Below are 14,332 nucleotides of genomic sequence, written 5' to 3' on the forward strand. Positions count from 1 at the left end.
ATTCTATCTTCATAACCACATTTTTAATTGTTTGCTAATAGTGTTGCTAGGTTTTTCAGGTACTGAACCAGCCTAATGCTTACAGCACAGACTCTTCTTGCTGACACTTAAAAAAAAGTTGTGCTTTCTCAGTAAATATAGAATTGTTTTGTTTTGTTTTTTGTTTGTGTGTGTATGTGTTTTTGTTTGTTTGTTTGTTTTGCAGCTTTTAGGGATCAGAGGAACATCTGAATGATTGGCATCCTGAAAGAATGTGCTTTGTTTACATGGGCAGGACCTTGTCCCAAGATTTCTGACTGGTGAGAAACTGGCAGTGTTGTTACCTGTACAGGTCAGGCTTCAGAGCTTGCCTGGAGAGTGCGAGAATGAAAGTTTATGAATGATATACCAGTGTGAGCAACTATTGTGACTCCTTCCTCGTTGGATTTTACAGTCGAGACTGTTTACCTCCAGCGACCTCTAGGGAGCTCTACTCACTGCCTCTTCTGTAAGTAGGAGTCACACTGAGGTTACAGATTGCTGAGGTTCTAGGTTTCAGCAGGTTAGAAAAACTCACCCAATCCCAGCTTCACTGGTGTGTGTGTGTCTGTCTGTCTGTCTGTCTGTGTGTGCTTGTGTCTCTGCCTCTGCTTAGAAAGGGTTCCAAGCCATATATGAGTGGCAGCTTTTCTTACTAAATATTGGTATTAGGGTTATTATTACCTCACGAAGTGAATGTCCTTTTTCAAAGAGAATTAGAATTGAATAAGAGATGATAATTACTTATCCTTTGAAAATTTGGTAGATTTTCTCGTTTGCAGGGCAGCAGGGGGCTGAACCGTGTCAGTATCTGGCATGGGTTGTCTTTGCAGTTTTCTTCAGCCATTTCTCTTAGAAACCTATCTTACATTTGGGACTGCAAGTATATTGGTATAAAATTTAGTGAGGATATGAGGCTACTGAAACTTTCATAAATATTGATGCGGCATCAGCTTGATAGGATCTTCTTATACTTAGCTGCATGACTCAGCAACTTCACTCTTTGCAAAGGAATGGCCTTACACAAAGGCCTGTAGATGAATTCATAATAGCTCTGTTCATAAGAAGCCCCGTACCGAATGACTCAAATCCAACAACACTTCACTTGGTAAATCACGGGGTATGATATAGTAGACTACAGAGGAATAAAAAGAAGTGAGCTAGCATTCTCTATGACACCGAGGCTACAACCCTTGAGAAATGTGGGGAGCCATGTTAAATTCAGCCATGTTAGAAATCCTGTACTCAGGTTACATGCTGGGATCTTCGAGTTGTTGACCTTTGCTGAAGTAGTTCGGGCTATTTTTGGATTATTTACCTTTGAAAAGAAATAAGGAAATTCTTACAGGGAACTACCCAGAGGAGTAAGGAAGTTCTTACAGGGAGCTTCTCAGAGGATTGTGTTCTTGCCTGGGGGCTAGGGGAAGTGAGACTGTAATAGAGCCTGTGGTGCCCTTGCTATATAAACCGTACTCGCTTTTTAATAAAGTGGGCCTTGATCGGAATCCATCTTGGCCTCATACTGCATGTGTCTCTGTCTCTTCCAATTCGCACCCCTTCTTTCAGGTGAACCCTGGCTTGATATATCCCGTGGACCGGGACAGAGAAAGGCAAGACCATGGTTAGTAGCCTGAAACCTGGGGTTAGGAGAAGGAATACAATGAACATAGAAACCTTTGGGGTGGTGAACTATTTTGCCCTTTGCAGTGTGGGTGGTTATAAACCAGACAAGCAAAATTAATCAAATTGTAGTTTGAGACATATGCATTTTCAAAAGTTATTACTTTATGTGTATTGGTGTGTTCCCTGTATATATGTCTATGCACCATGTGCATGCCTGGTACCCTTAGATGACATTGGATTCTCTGGAACTGGAGTTACAGATGGTTGTGAACTGCCATGTAGGTCCTGGGAATTGAACTTAGGTCCTCTGGGAAGAACAGTTAGAATTCCTAACCCTTGAGGCATCTCTCCAGCCCCTACATTATGTGTATTTTATTCTGTGTAAACTATACTTTAATAAAATTTATTTTACAGATTGGCATAAAAATAAATTCAACACTTATTTATAATTTTAAAAATTATATAACATCTCCATTTTCCATAATGTTATATAAACTTTCCAAGTCTTCTCTTTCTTTTTTTTAAAGATTTATTTATTTTATGTATATGACAGCTCTGTTTTCATGCATGCCAGAAGAGGGAATCAACAGTTGTGAGCCACCATGTCTGGGAATTGAACTCAGGACCTCAGGAAAAGCAGCAAGTGCTCTTAACCACAGAGCCAGCTCTCCAGCCCCCCAAGCCTTTTATTAATATCTGTTAAACTGTTTTATTGATCATTTAAATAATCTGAACTTTGTTCTATTGAAAAACATTTTTCTTTTCACCCCTTTCTGCTTTAAATATATCTGTCCTTTCTTATTTCAGCCTGTTTTGCATTTCTTTTTCTAGTTTCTGGAATAATATATTTTATTCTTTTCAATGTCTATTTTTATAGGTTTATTTCTCTCACTTCTGCTTTACTTGGATTGATCAGTGTTTCTGCTCTACTTCTCTGCTGACTTCAAAGTTACTTACTTTGTTTTTCTTCATTCCATAGATAGGGTGTGGGGGCCAGAGGACAACTTTCAAGAGTCGGTTCACATGTGGGATCTGGAGATTGATTTCAGGTCATCAGGCCCGTACAGGCTTCTCTTTCTGTTGAGCCATCTCTCCAGCCCTCACCTAAAAGGCAGCATAACAGATCCCTTTCTTGTGCTCAGTTGTTGAAGGGAGCTGTTAACGAAGCAGCCTCATGTTTGGTGACCCGATGGATGGCCATCCTGGTACCCTCACTACAGAATGCTTCACAGATGTCTTGAGGCAACTACATTCCACCTACAACCTTGGCTACTGCTGTGGTCACAATTTCTGCTTCAGGAGGGCTCGCTCCAGCACAGCTGCACCAGTTTACATCAGTAACAGGACCATCAATCAGCAACGACAAAGTTTCTCTTTGTCTGTTCTTGCTCAGGATGGGAAGGTTATTGGTGACTCAGAAGAAAAAAAAAAAAAGCAAGTTGTGATTTGGTGCTTTGGTAAAACTTAGGTGGGGCGAGAAGCACAGGTGAGGCTGTGATTGGAAGAACGGCAGTCTATACATAAGCACGTTACACCCATCACTGGTGACATAAGCAGGATGATTTCCAGATCTTTGGAGTTCACTTAGGAGGATTTTCTCATGTACTGTCCCCAGCGCTGCAGCGTTGAACCCACTGAGGCTCCTCTGAATGGCCTTTGGCTGGTACATGGTCTTTATCACTGATAAAATGGGCAGAACGAGTTTCAAGAAGAGCAGAGTCAACAATAGCAACCACAGAAAAGAGGCAGTCAAGAGGCCGAGGTGAGCCATTGTGAGCTGAGAGCCCTGGTACCCAGGCTCTGAGACACATTATCAAGAGGCCACCGAGAGTTCCAGTTAGTCATCAAGGGCTGAAGCTACAATAAGCTAATACTAGGAAGAATGCTGGAATGATTGTGGTAAAGCCAAGCTTAGTCTCTAGAAGTGTCTGAAAAATCCACCAAAGGTGAAAGAGTCAAACGCCAGCCCCTGAGCATTGGTCCTCTAAGCCCAGAAAATTGCTCATTTTGAGCACACCCAACAGTAAGCCTTTGCCATTGAAAGACTGGAACCATAACTGTCTTGGGGCTGTCAGTCTCTGCATTAGAAGCCTAGTCTGTAAGCCTCCAGAACTCAGGCCCAGCCACATCAGAGAGCTGCCTCCTACTCCCTGTATTGTATTTGGATAAAGCAAAAAAGCCCATAGCCAACTCCTTCTGACAGTTACAAGGTGTTGTGGGTTAAAAAAAAAAACCAATATTGATAAATGATCAACGTACAGCAAAGTGAACATATCTAAAATATGAAGTTTGGTGAGTTTTGACATATGCACACCTGTAAATCTGTGCCTGAAAATAAGATAAAGAATATATCCATCCCCTCACACTGCATGAAGATCCCACAGTTCTCTACTAATTTTTCCCTCAGTCTTTTTCTGTCTCATTGTGCATACTTTTCTTCCATTGCTATGTCCTCATGTTCACTCATATTTTCTTCTATATCTGATGCTAGTCCTACCAGTATATTTTCATACCAGATTATTCTGTTTCTATCAGCAGGAGTTAATTGAATCTCTTAAAAAAAATATCTTCTATTTCTCTGCTTAGCATAGCCATTTTTTTTTTTTTTTACTTTCCTCCACACAGAATTGAGTTGTAATATATAGAAGTTACAGTAACAACTAATTATCCTTGTCTACTCTTTTGTCATCTGAGTCATTTCTGGACCTGTCTCAACAGGTTGATTTCTTTTACATACTAAATAGTGTTAATATTTTATGTCTCTGCTTGGTAATTTTTGATTGGATGCTGGTCATTTTGCTTTGTTAAATGATGCCTATTTCTATATTCTCCTGCTTTGCTCTAGGGCACGGTTGGTTACTTGGAAACAGTTAAATGCTCACTCTTGCTCCTTTCGCTCTGTGCTCTTATGCCTTGTTATCTGAGGGCAGAGCAACTGCTAGGACCAATTTTCCCTTCTACTAATGTGACGCCCTTCTGAGCACTCCACCTGATGGTCCATGAATCTGGAGGCTTTTCCATTTTGGCTGACAAGAACACAAACTATTTCCAGCCCTGTGTGAATTCCAAGGATTGTTCCTTCTAATCCTTTCAAGTTGTTCTTTCCCTGGCACCGTGTAGTTTCCTCCCACACAGGCAGTGATCAGTATTCAGTGGAGGCTTCAAGGGAGATCCTCACCAGAACTCCAGGGTGCTTTGGGCTTTCTTTTTCTTCATGCTGTTTCCTCTTTCCTGGTACTCTGCTGGCAAACTCTTCTTGCCCCGGATGACCTGGATACTTGCCTCCATTTTCTCAACTCAAGGAGATGCTAGGGCTCTGAGGGCTTCTCCTTCGTGCTGCTCCATTCTGGATATCCCAACCTTCAGCAGTCGGTGCAGCCACACAGCATGCTCTCCCTGATGTCCAGGGTCTGAAGTCATTTCTATTCCATATATCTGGCCAGGTTTTTAGCGGCCTCAGGCTGTTGGATAACTCTGTGCTCTCTGTTACTCTACCTTGATCCAAATTACTTTCTTTTATTTTAATGCTTAAAAAAAATAGCATTTTATTTAATTACTAAATTTTTAGATAAGGTGGTCAGGACAAATCACCCTGAAGAGTGGGTGACTTTGAAAATGGCAAAGAGTAGAAATGAACAGAGAGAAAATAATTCCAGGCAAAGGGAGTGGGCTACACAGAGGCTCAGATGATAAAGGTCTGGCCATGTCCTTGGTACAGAGGAGCGTCTGCTTGGGAGTGGTGTGATGATGCTATTCAGGTAGACAATGGTGTATGTTGAGGTTGGAAAAATGAACAAGGGCTTGGGCATGGCCATTATGAAGACTTCAAATTGTAATCTCAATAAAATGGTCATTTTATATTATTTTAATCAACAGAGTGCAAACATTTACTGTATATGTACACACTATTTTGATAAATGCACACACACCATGGAATGACTAATTGAGCTAATTGATATATATACACACATATATATATGTATATATATAAAACACCTTGTTACTTATTTTTTGTAGTGAGAACACCTTAAATCTCTTTCTAAAATTTCATTTATTTGTTTGTGGGGAATGTACATGTGCTATAATGTGTAAGGAAAACCAGGACAACTTGTGGGAATCCATTCTCTCCTTTTAGTGTGTGGGTTCTGAGGGTCAAATGCAGGTGGTCAGGCTTGGTGGCAAATGCCTTTACCTGCTGAGCCATCTCTCTGGACCAGAAATCTATTATTATTTAAATGCTTAAAAAACAAGTCATGGTATGATGTATAGTTTAAGGCCAGTGTTACTGCTACCTGGAGAATGCCTCAGAGGATGAGAGCATGTGAGCTAGCTCCTTGGTAAAGATCCTAAGAAGCCCGGTAATCTGAGTTCACCCCTTAGAATCCACATGGTAGTAGAAAGGAATTGGCTCTGACAACTTGTCCTCACACCTCCATGTGTGCACCATGCCCCTTCCCCCAATAAACATTTATAGAAGAGCAGTAAGAATGGGCACTATAGGGCTGGAGAGATGGCTCAGTGCTTCAGACCACTGACTGCTTCTCTAGAGGACCTAGATTTGACTCTCAGCACTCTCATGGCTTCTCACAACCACCTGTCACTCCAGTTCCAGTGAATCTGATTCTTCTGGTCTCTGGGGGCACACACAGGCTACACAGACATACATGCAGGCAAATACCTGTATATATAATAGTTAAAAATTAAAAAAAAGAATGGCAGGGTAAACTCTGTTAAGAGGTTCCTTCAAGCATCAAGGGATAGGAGCTGTGGGGGTACCTGAGTAGTAGGGCGCTTACCACTGTTCCCGGCATCCCCAGTACCACGAGGTGCAGGAAGGGAGTCTAGATGAATACCACATGAGGCAAGACGGCCACAAGCTCAAGTCAACTGGAATCACTTATGGAAACCTAGACTCAAAAATTTCAAAGTTGAAAAACGACTGGAAATAGAGCTTAACGGTGAAGTTCTTGCCTAGTATGTGCAAGAGCGTAGGATCCCGAGGATTCAGTCCTCAGTACCCAGAGGACTTAAGAAAGGCTAGGTGCAAGTGAGCCTAGATGGTGACCTAGAAGAGAGATGCACCGGGGGATGCAAGAGATGGCTAGATTGTATTTCAGAGAAAGAAAACAACAACAACAACAAAAAAAAACTTACAGATGTAAGAACAAGAGAAATGGAGTAACCAAAAGGTATGTGGTTGGATAACCAAGTGGCAAGTAGTGCTTTTACTGTGTTCTGGAGGTGGAGGAGCAGGGTCAGGGCGGGGGAAGACAATGCTGGTACCAGGGAGGGGTCAAAACACTACAGAGCTTATTGTATCTGCTCCTCTCATTCTTTGGTATTTATTTTTTCATTCTTAAGTCCCAAATAAACACAACAACTTGATCTAATTTTCAGCCAGATCAATTATGCTATTCAGAAATCTTACAGGGTGGCTGACTTTGATAGGGGGCAGTCTGGGGACTAAGGGTTTCATTATCATCCTGTTAATTTCTAAATGCCAATTATATATTCAAGTGAAGATAGTCAGTGGGCAAGAGGCCATGTAAGCTTGGAGTTCCGGCCTTGAGATAGAATTTGGAAGGAGGCCACATAAAGATGGTATTTAAGCTGGGAATGGATGAGATAAGGCAAAGAGAGAGCAGAGAGGCAAAGAGAGAGAGTAAGAAGACCAAAGATGGAGTACCGAGGAGCACGAACATTTAGAAGTCATAGAAAGAAGACCAGGTAAAGGTGACTAAGGAGGAGCATAGGGAGGAGTAGAAAGGAAATTATGAGAACCAGGAGATAAGTGACTCCAGCAGGCAGCGGTCCGCTTACTCAATACAGGAGAAATAAGAGCCTATTCTGTTATAGGCAAAGGAATAGGTTGGATAAAAACAAAGGTGATAGTGAGGAAAGTGGGAAATAAAGAAATAAACAAGTATGTTTCTAATTAGGTGTCAGAACATTGTTTTGGGAAAGTCTGACGAAGAAAAACAGAAAAGCCAATAGTAATGGACAGAGACTGTAACTTCAGGAAAGCCCCTTGATAAGACCGCAGAGCGTGAACAGACTAGAAGCGGTTGGAAAGCCAGACCACGAAAGTCCTAGAGACCCTTCCAGGCAGGAGGAGCAGCAAGCACGCCGGTGAGAAGGGAGTGATGGGCAGGTTTGAATAGCAAAGCCACTCTTATAGCTAGAACAAGGTGGAAGGTATGGACATAGGATATTAGACGTGAGTGCATGCCAAGCCATGTAAGACTTCCACAAGGCCACCAGGAAGACTTTGATTTTAGTCTAAATGAAGGAAAGCGACTGGAGATGTGGGTAGGCTCGCTCTCTCTCTCTCTTTTTTTTTTTTTTTTAAGAAGGTGTAATTTTCAGCTAAGTGTGCTGAAAAGCACCTGAGGACAGTATAGTAGTTTTTGGGAAATGCTGCTTTGTATTAAATGCTTGATACTGTTTGTGTACAGCCTCCATCCTGCTCTGAGAAAGTAACAGTTAATGTCCTTTGAAAGCTACTACGCTGGCCTGTCCTAAACACTCCGTGAGAGTTTATTCCCTAGCCCCCTCACAACTGTCAGGAACAGATCCATTGATTAGCTCTGTTTGTAGACCGGGAAATTGGAGCCTGGAGTAGAAACCTGACTTCGCCAGCTGGCGTTGCTCATGACTGAGATCTACGGGGTCCCATGACACTGCAACACTCTCATATCAACATGTGTATCACAGACGCTCTGAGATGTTTGTGATCTGAAAATTTACCAAAACAAACCCAGGGATTTCTGAGTCCCTTCTAGACATTGCCTGAATGTGTTCCTGCACGCTGAGTAATGGACCCCAAGCTGCTCAGTTCCTCCTGCGGGCTGAGTCTGTATCTCTATGACCTTCTGTGGGTCACATGGACTTTGCCTCTTGCATTGTCCCTGTAATATTTCTCTCAACTCCTACCCATGGCGTACCATGGCCCTTCCAAGCCTGTTGAAATACACTCCTCTGTGGAGAATGCCTGCTTTCTCTCTCCTCAACTCTTGCTATAGTCTGTGGCCAGAAACACAGTCTGCCGAAACACAAGCCTGATGTTCCTCTGCTTAGAAGTTCTCATGAGTTCCTTTGCCTTGAAGTGCAGACCTGGAAACCCAGTTTCCCTTGTCTGATCTCAGCGTCGTTGCTCCTCGGCCCACTTGAGCACATGCTTGGGAAGCAAGCCCTACTCTCCCCTCTGCTTGCTGCTTATGTCTCTGTATCTCTGGCTTCCCTTCTGCACTAAGAGGTCCTGTCCCAGTGATACTTACGATTTAAGATCGGGGGTTACCTTTCAATGAAAATGCTTCTGAGCTGCACGAACTGCCCATTCCCTCTGTTTTCATTCCCACACCACACCTGATACATTCCCTAACATAATCTCCGTCACACCATTGTATTTGCACCCCTCCTCACACATGGGCCGCCATGCATCTGAATTCCTATTCATCTTAAATTTCTAGATAATGTAGGTGCTGAATAAGTCAATGATTTCATGGAAGAGAGAAGAAGAAGGTAAAGGGAAGGTGACTGTGCTGGAGCTGATGGGGATACGTATTGACCCTCTCCATGTGTAAGGCATCTGGAGTGGGTGAAGATGGGCACGGTGCACACACTTGTACGACACATCCTCAGCCCACATTCCAGCACAAAGTTCCAGGTGGAGGCTCTATAATACTCCCTTTGCTCATTTCAGCTGCTTTCTTTCGTGAAGCTCAGTTCTCTGCCTTTGTATTACGTTTTACCTGATCCCTGCGTGTGGGGAACAGAGGAAGCCCTGTGTGAATGAGTCCCTGAGTGAATGTGTGCTGTTGACATTGGCATGGCCATGCCAAGGACCATAGCCTCAGACCTACGGGAAAACTGCAAAGCCTTCTCCCCATGCCAAGATGACATGTTGATATGAGAGTGTTGCAGTGTCATGGGACCCCGTAGATCTCAGTCATGAGCAACGCCAGCTGGAGAAGTCAGGTTTCTACTCCAGGCTCCAATTTCCTGGTCTACAAACAGAGCTAATCAACGGGGCTTAGAGGGATGGTGCCCCGGCCAGCGGGGTTTGACTAACGCTCGGGAAGAGAATTCTCCTGTATAGGGACAGAACACAAGATACGAAGAAGGAGAGCAAGTCTTTGATCAAGCTCTCAAATTTTATTTTTCAGGTAGAAGGTTTTATAAGACAGGGGGCAGGGAAGCATGTTGCTATGGCAACCCAGCTACAGGCTATCTCAAGATGCGAGGAATTCCAAGCAGGTCACAACGTTCTGCCACACCGAATATATTGCTATCTTTATCTAATCTAACTGCTAAACTACAACAGGGTGGCTCCGTCTAAATCTTATCTTTAGTCTAACTGCCGAACACCACAGGGTCAGCTGGTTTCTGGTAAATGACAGACTGCTGGAGTAGGAACCTAGGCTCTGACAAGATGGCTGAACATCAGCCATATGGCCTGTCCCCAACAGGATGGGAAACCCTTCCTTTGGTCCAGGTGTGGATATTAACAGTGTGTACCGAAAATGTCCCTCATAGCTTTCTCTCCATGGATACTTACAGCTAAGGACTGCTCCCCTATTGAGACTGCTCCTACCAAGGCCAGACCTTGTAGCCCAATTTCCCTAGTCTGATTCCAGCTCACCTTCAGCTGGGATTTTGCTCCTGGGCCCTTGTGAACACACACTCTGGGAAGCAAGCCCCACTCTCACTCATTTGAGCTAAGCCAGTCTTCTTGATCCAGGGGCAAGCCACAAGCCCTGCTTTCTTGCATATCTGTAGTTTAGAACCCAGCCTCTGTGTCCAGCTGTATATAATAAACACACTGAGGTTGCACTGTGCTGAGGTTTCTCCATCTGAGAGCCCAATCCAACCCATCCAACATTTCTGTCCACGTGTCTCTCTCTTCCCTAGTAAGTCTGACCTTGGAGCTACCCTGTATGAGGCATCTACCCATATTCTGGGGGTGAGATCATCAGAGGATGTATTTTTGTAGCTCACTTCTATCCCTTGGGTTCTTTCTGTCTGTGGCTGAGGTCAGAGAAGGCCTCTAGAAAAAATTTCTTAGGCTTCTGAGCAAGAACCTTTCACCTTAATTCTCAAGATCCTAGTGCACAAGACCCTAAAGCATTTTGGCTTTGTGAAATCCAACTGGCCAGGTTCTCCTTTCTTCTTTTTCCATGGGACTGTCAGATGCTGCCTGCTCACTGGGATCAGAATCACTCTGTTCCCCATTTTGGGAGTTGCCAATGTTACCCAGGTTTCCAAAGATGCTAATATTGGAACAGAAATAGAAACGCAAGCCAAAATCAGAATGAGGGCTCATAACAGAGAAATAGCCTTACTTCATCTCTGGCCCTGTAAATTACAAACAATTTATAGGTTGAAGTATTAGTCAAAGTGTTCCCAGGGCTTCAAATCCTCATAATTAACTTGATTAGTGGATCACAATTGAGACATAATGAGAGCAGGTGTACATTTGGGAGCTTTGTATCTGGCTAAAAATATAGGCCTGACAAAACACCTGCCACTCCTCTCTGCCTTTCCCTTCCTCCAGGGAAGTCTCAGACACTGAATACATTTTGGGAGGGCATATCTTTAGTCAGAAACGGTTCCACTTTGTAGAAATAACAGTGTATAGAAAATTATAAAGAAGGTCTAAATGAATTAAAATATTACCTAAAAATCATCTTTTTGTTGTTTTTAAAAGGTATTTTTTTCATATTTGATATCACGCTGCTCCATTCTCCTTTTCTGCACATTATTCTTGCATGGACCCTTTTGGGAAAAGTATTCAGAGAGCTCATTCAAATGGAGGGGGTTCTGACCCCAGGTAGACCACAAAAGCATCGCTTAATTCAGCATTCAGTATCACCCAAATTGGGTATCTGAGACAGGCTCTAAGATGAAACATAGCACCAACACACAGACTATGGCATATTCTCCCAGTCTTTTGCTTATGATATAATTACCTCTGTTCTTGGCAGTTGACACAGAGGGTGCCATGAACTTTATATATTTACAATGCTGGTTTTTAAAGCTTTTAAAAAGATGAAACAATGTATCCCCTATTTACAAAAGAGCCTCTAGATTTAAAGTGCTTCCATTTCCAGTAAAGCCCTTGGTTTAGGATCTTTTTTTTTTTTTTTTTTAACTCAGAATTCACCGGGGTGATTTTGATGGTATGAGGATGCGGAGAATAACAAACCCAATAGGTAGCAAAGAAAAAAAAAAAAGGGTGGGCCACACGTAGGTTTTTTTTTTTTTTTTTTTTTTTTTTTTAAATATAAGCTTTGAAGTCCTACCTCATCTATTCCTCCTGGAATAAAGATCAGAAATACGATTTTTATCTGTGTGCTTTAAAAAGACCCATGTTAAACAGGATTCGTGCGCATGCATGCCTGTGTGTCTGCAATGAAATCATGTTTTAAAGAGGATTCAGCTGCATTATTTTATAACTATGTGTTGCTCCCAGCTTCCAGCATGTCTTCCTGTGGTGCCTCACGTCTCTACTCTCTGTGTCTGATTTCCGTTCTAAAGTATGCAGCTTTGAAGAAAGTGAAGAAAGTGGACTATTTGTCCATCCCTTCTCTCCACCAAACCCAATCCTAGTTCGTGACTGTCTGAGACCCCTACTCTGGTCCACTGTAGGATCTTGTTCAGACATGTTGGGCTCATTGCAGGAGAAAGTGTGACATGTTGGGGGGGGGGGTTCAAGGCCCCTCCTTTTGTTGTGACCAACCAATCTCTACTGAGAGTCCTGCTCTGCTTGGCTAGAAGTGACAGTGAGGACTTAGCCACAGCATGGGCTAATGTGCAAATATTAACAGCTTCCTAGGAAAAGAAAAAGTATTACTTCTTAAAAGCTAAACTTTATTGAAAGTACTCAAGGAAAGGTTTAAAATGCAAATTTCCAGGTTGCATGGTGATTTTGATTTTTATTATTTTTAATTGAACGTGGAATCTCCCTTTTAAGGAGATGCTGTGCAGAAATTCTGCTGTGCTGAGTCCAAAAAATTAAAGACAATGGGTGTCTCACTTTTTACTATCTGCCAGCAATATGACAAAAGTAACCCCATTGTCACAGCATCCTCTGCTCTATCCCTTAGGCTGTATGTTTTGGATCACTATAGGTAGCCTTAATGTTTTCATATCGACTGTTTATCACCTTGATAGTGATTTGCATTTGGGAGAGACACATAGTTCAATTTAGAATGTAGCCCAGGGTCCCACCCAGGAACATTTGAGATAGACCACTATGTCTAGTTGTAAAATAAGCATGCCGTATGATACACTGAAGACAGTTTCTGGGATGACACACAGGGCACCTGCATTCTACACTTACTGTGTTATAGCTATTTGGCAATACTCCTGATTCCTGTTGACATACACAAAGGGACATACTCTGAGCACATAACCAAGGCTCACTTCTGTGAGCATTCACTTCTCATTCAGCACATCTCCCTATTTCCTTTCTGTTTAAACTTGTTCATGTGTCTGTGTCTAAGTTTTGCACAAAATTCTCAACCAAGCATTTTATGTACATACATAGGCATGCAATAAATAGCAGTGCATAATGGAAATACATTGATACTTCAACCCTTTCATGTAGATAAACTTTTTGCAGTGGAAAGTATACATTTTCCCAGGAGACCTAAGGTCAAATTCTAGCTCTGCCATTTACTGGCTTCTTGATCTTAAAGGCAGTAGCTACAATCTTTATGTCCAAGTTTCCTCACTAGGATTAAACGAGGAATCTTGTACACCATCCACAGCCATGCCTAGACCCTCATAAGAAACCTGCAGGTGTTAAGTGACAGTTTTATCTTGAGTATTCTGAGTGCTAAAGATTTCTCTCATAGAGCTTATTAGTCAGTGTTCTTAATGGCATACATTAGAAATCACATTCAAATTAAGTGAAAAGACCATTCATGAAAACGTAGTGAGTGGCTCTAAGACTTACTATGAGTGCTGAAGATGCAGATGCAGGCGACTGAGCTGGAACCCAGAGAGGCTACACTGGGACTGCAGCTCAGGTCACACCCCTGCAGTGTGGCCACCTGACCTCCATGCACCACCTCTGGCCCTGGCCCCAGATGTTGCTGCTACCTCATGACAAAACCGATTCTCCAGTGTCGCTGCTTCTTGCTCCACTTGCTCCAGATGTGAGTGAGAGGTCACCCTGCCCATGCTGGGGCCAGGGCCTATGTTCCAGCTTTGTTAGTCAGGAGGTGACTAGACTTTCTGGCTTCTGTATTTGGAACTATTCCGATATGCAAAAGCATCTCCGAAGGCAAGTTGTGGCAAAAGGCCACCATCCTCCCTGTTCCACACACATCCCTGTGTGCATCACCCCCACTTTCACACGTGTCATTCTTAGGGTGAGGGTATTTCTGCTTCAGGATAAGCTCTCTTTTGGGTCCTTCAGGGCTCTCTCCCTTCCTATAGCCAGAACATGGGTGCCTGCTTCTTAACCACCAACAACCCTGAACAGCCCAAATCTTGTCTCACCTTTCAAGTCCCATCCTCAGGACTAACTTACTCCTTCCCCTGTCCAGGGGGTCCTTTCCCTGAGTCTCCCAAGGTGACATTGGCTCAATCGCTACAGTAAATATGCATTATGCCACCTATAGTATGGGGTTCCCTCTCCTGTGAGCCCCAGATGAGGCTTCTCAAGGACCCCGCCCATAGCCTT

General features: G+C 43.0%; 1 protein-coding gene across 1 annotated transcript in view; it reads left to right on the forward strand.

Moving 5' to 3' along the window:
* Positions 1-13,733: 13,733 nt before the first annotated feature.
* Ildr2 (immunoglobulin like domain containing receptor 2) overlaps positions 13,734-14,332 on the forward strand; it is a 57,463-nt gene continuing 56,864 nt past the window's right edge. Inside the window, exon 1 of the mRNA XM_051148344.1 lies at positions 13,734-13,802. Coding sequence (XP_051004301.1) covers positions 13,734-13,802 — 69 coding nt within the window. The remainder of the gene's footprint in view (positions 13,803-14,332) is intronic.

This window comes from Acomys russatus, chromosome 6 (assembly GCF_903995435.1).
Source record: "Acomys russatus chromosome 6, mAcoRus1.1, whole genome shotgun sequence".
Taxonomy (NCBI): Eukaryota; Metazoa; Chordata; class Mammalia; order Rodentia; family Muridae; genus Acomys; species Acomys russatus.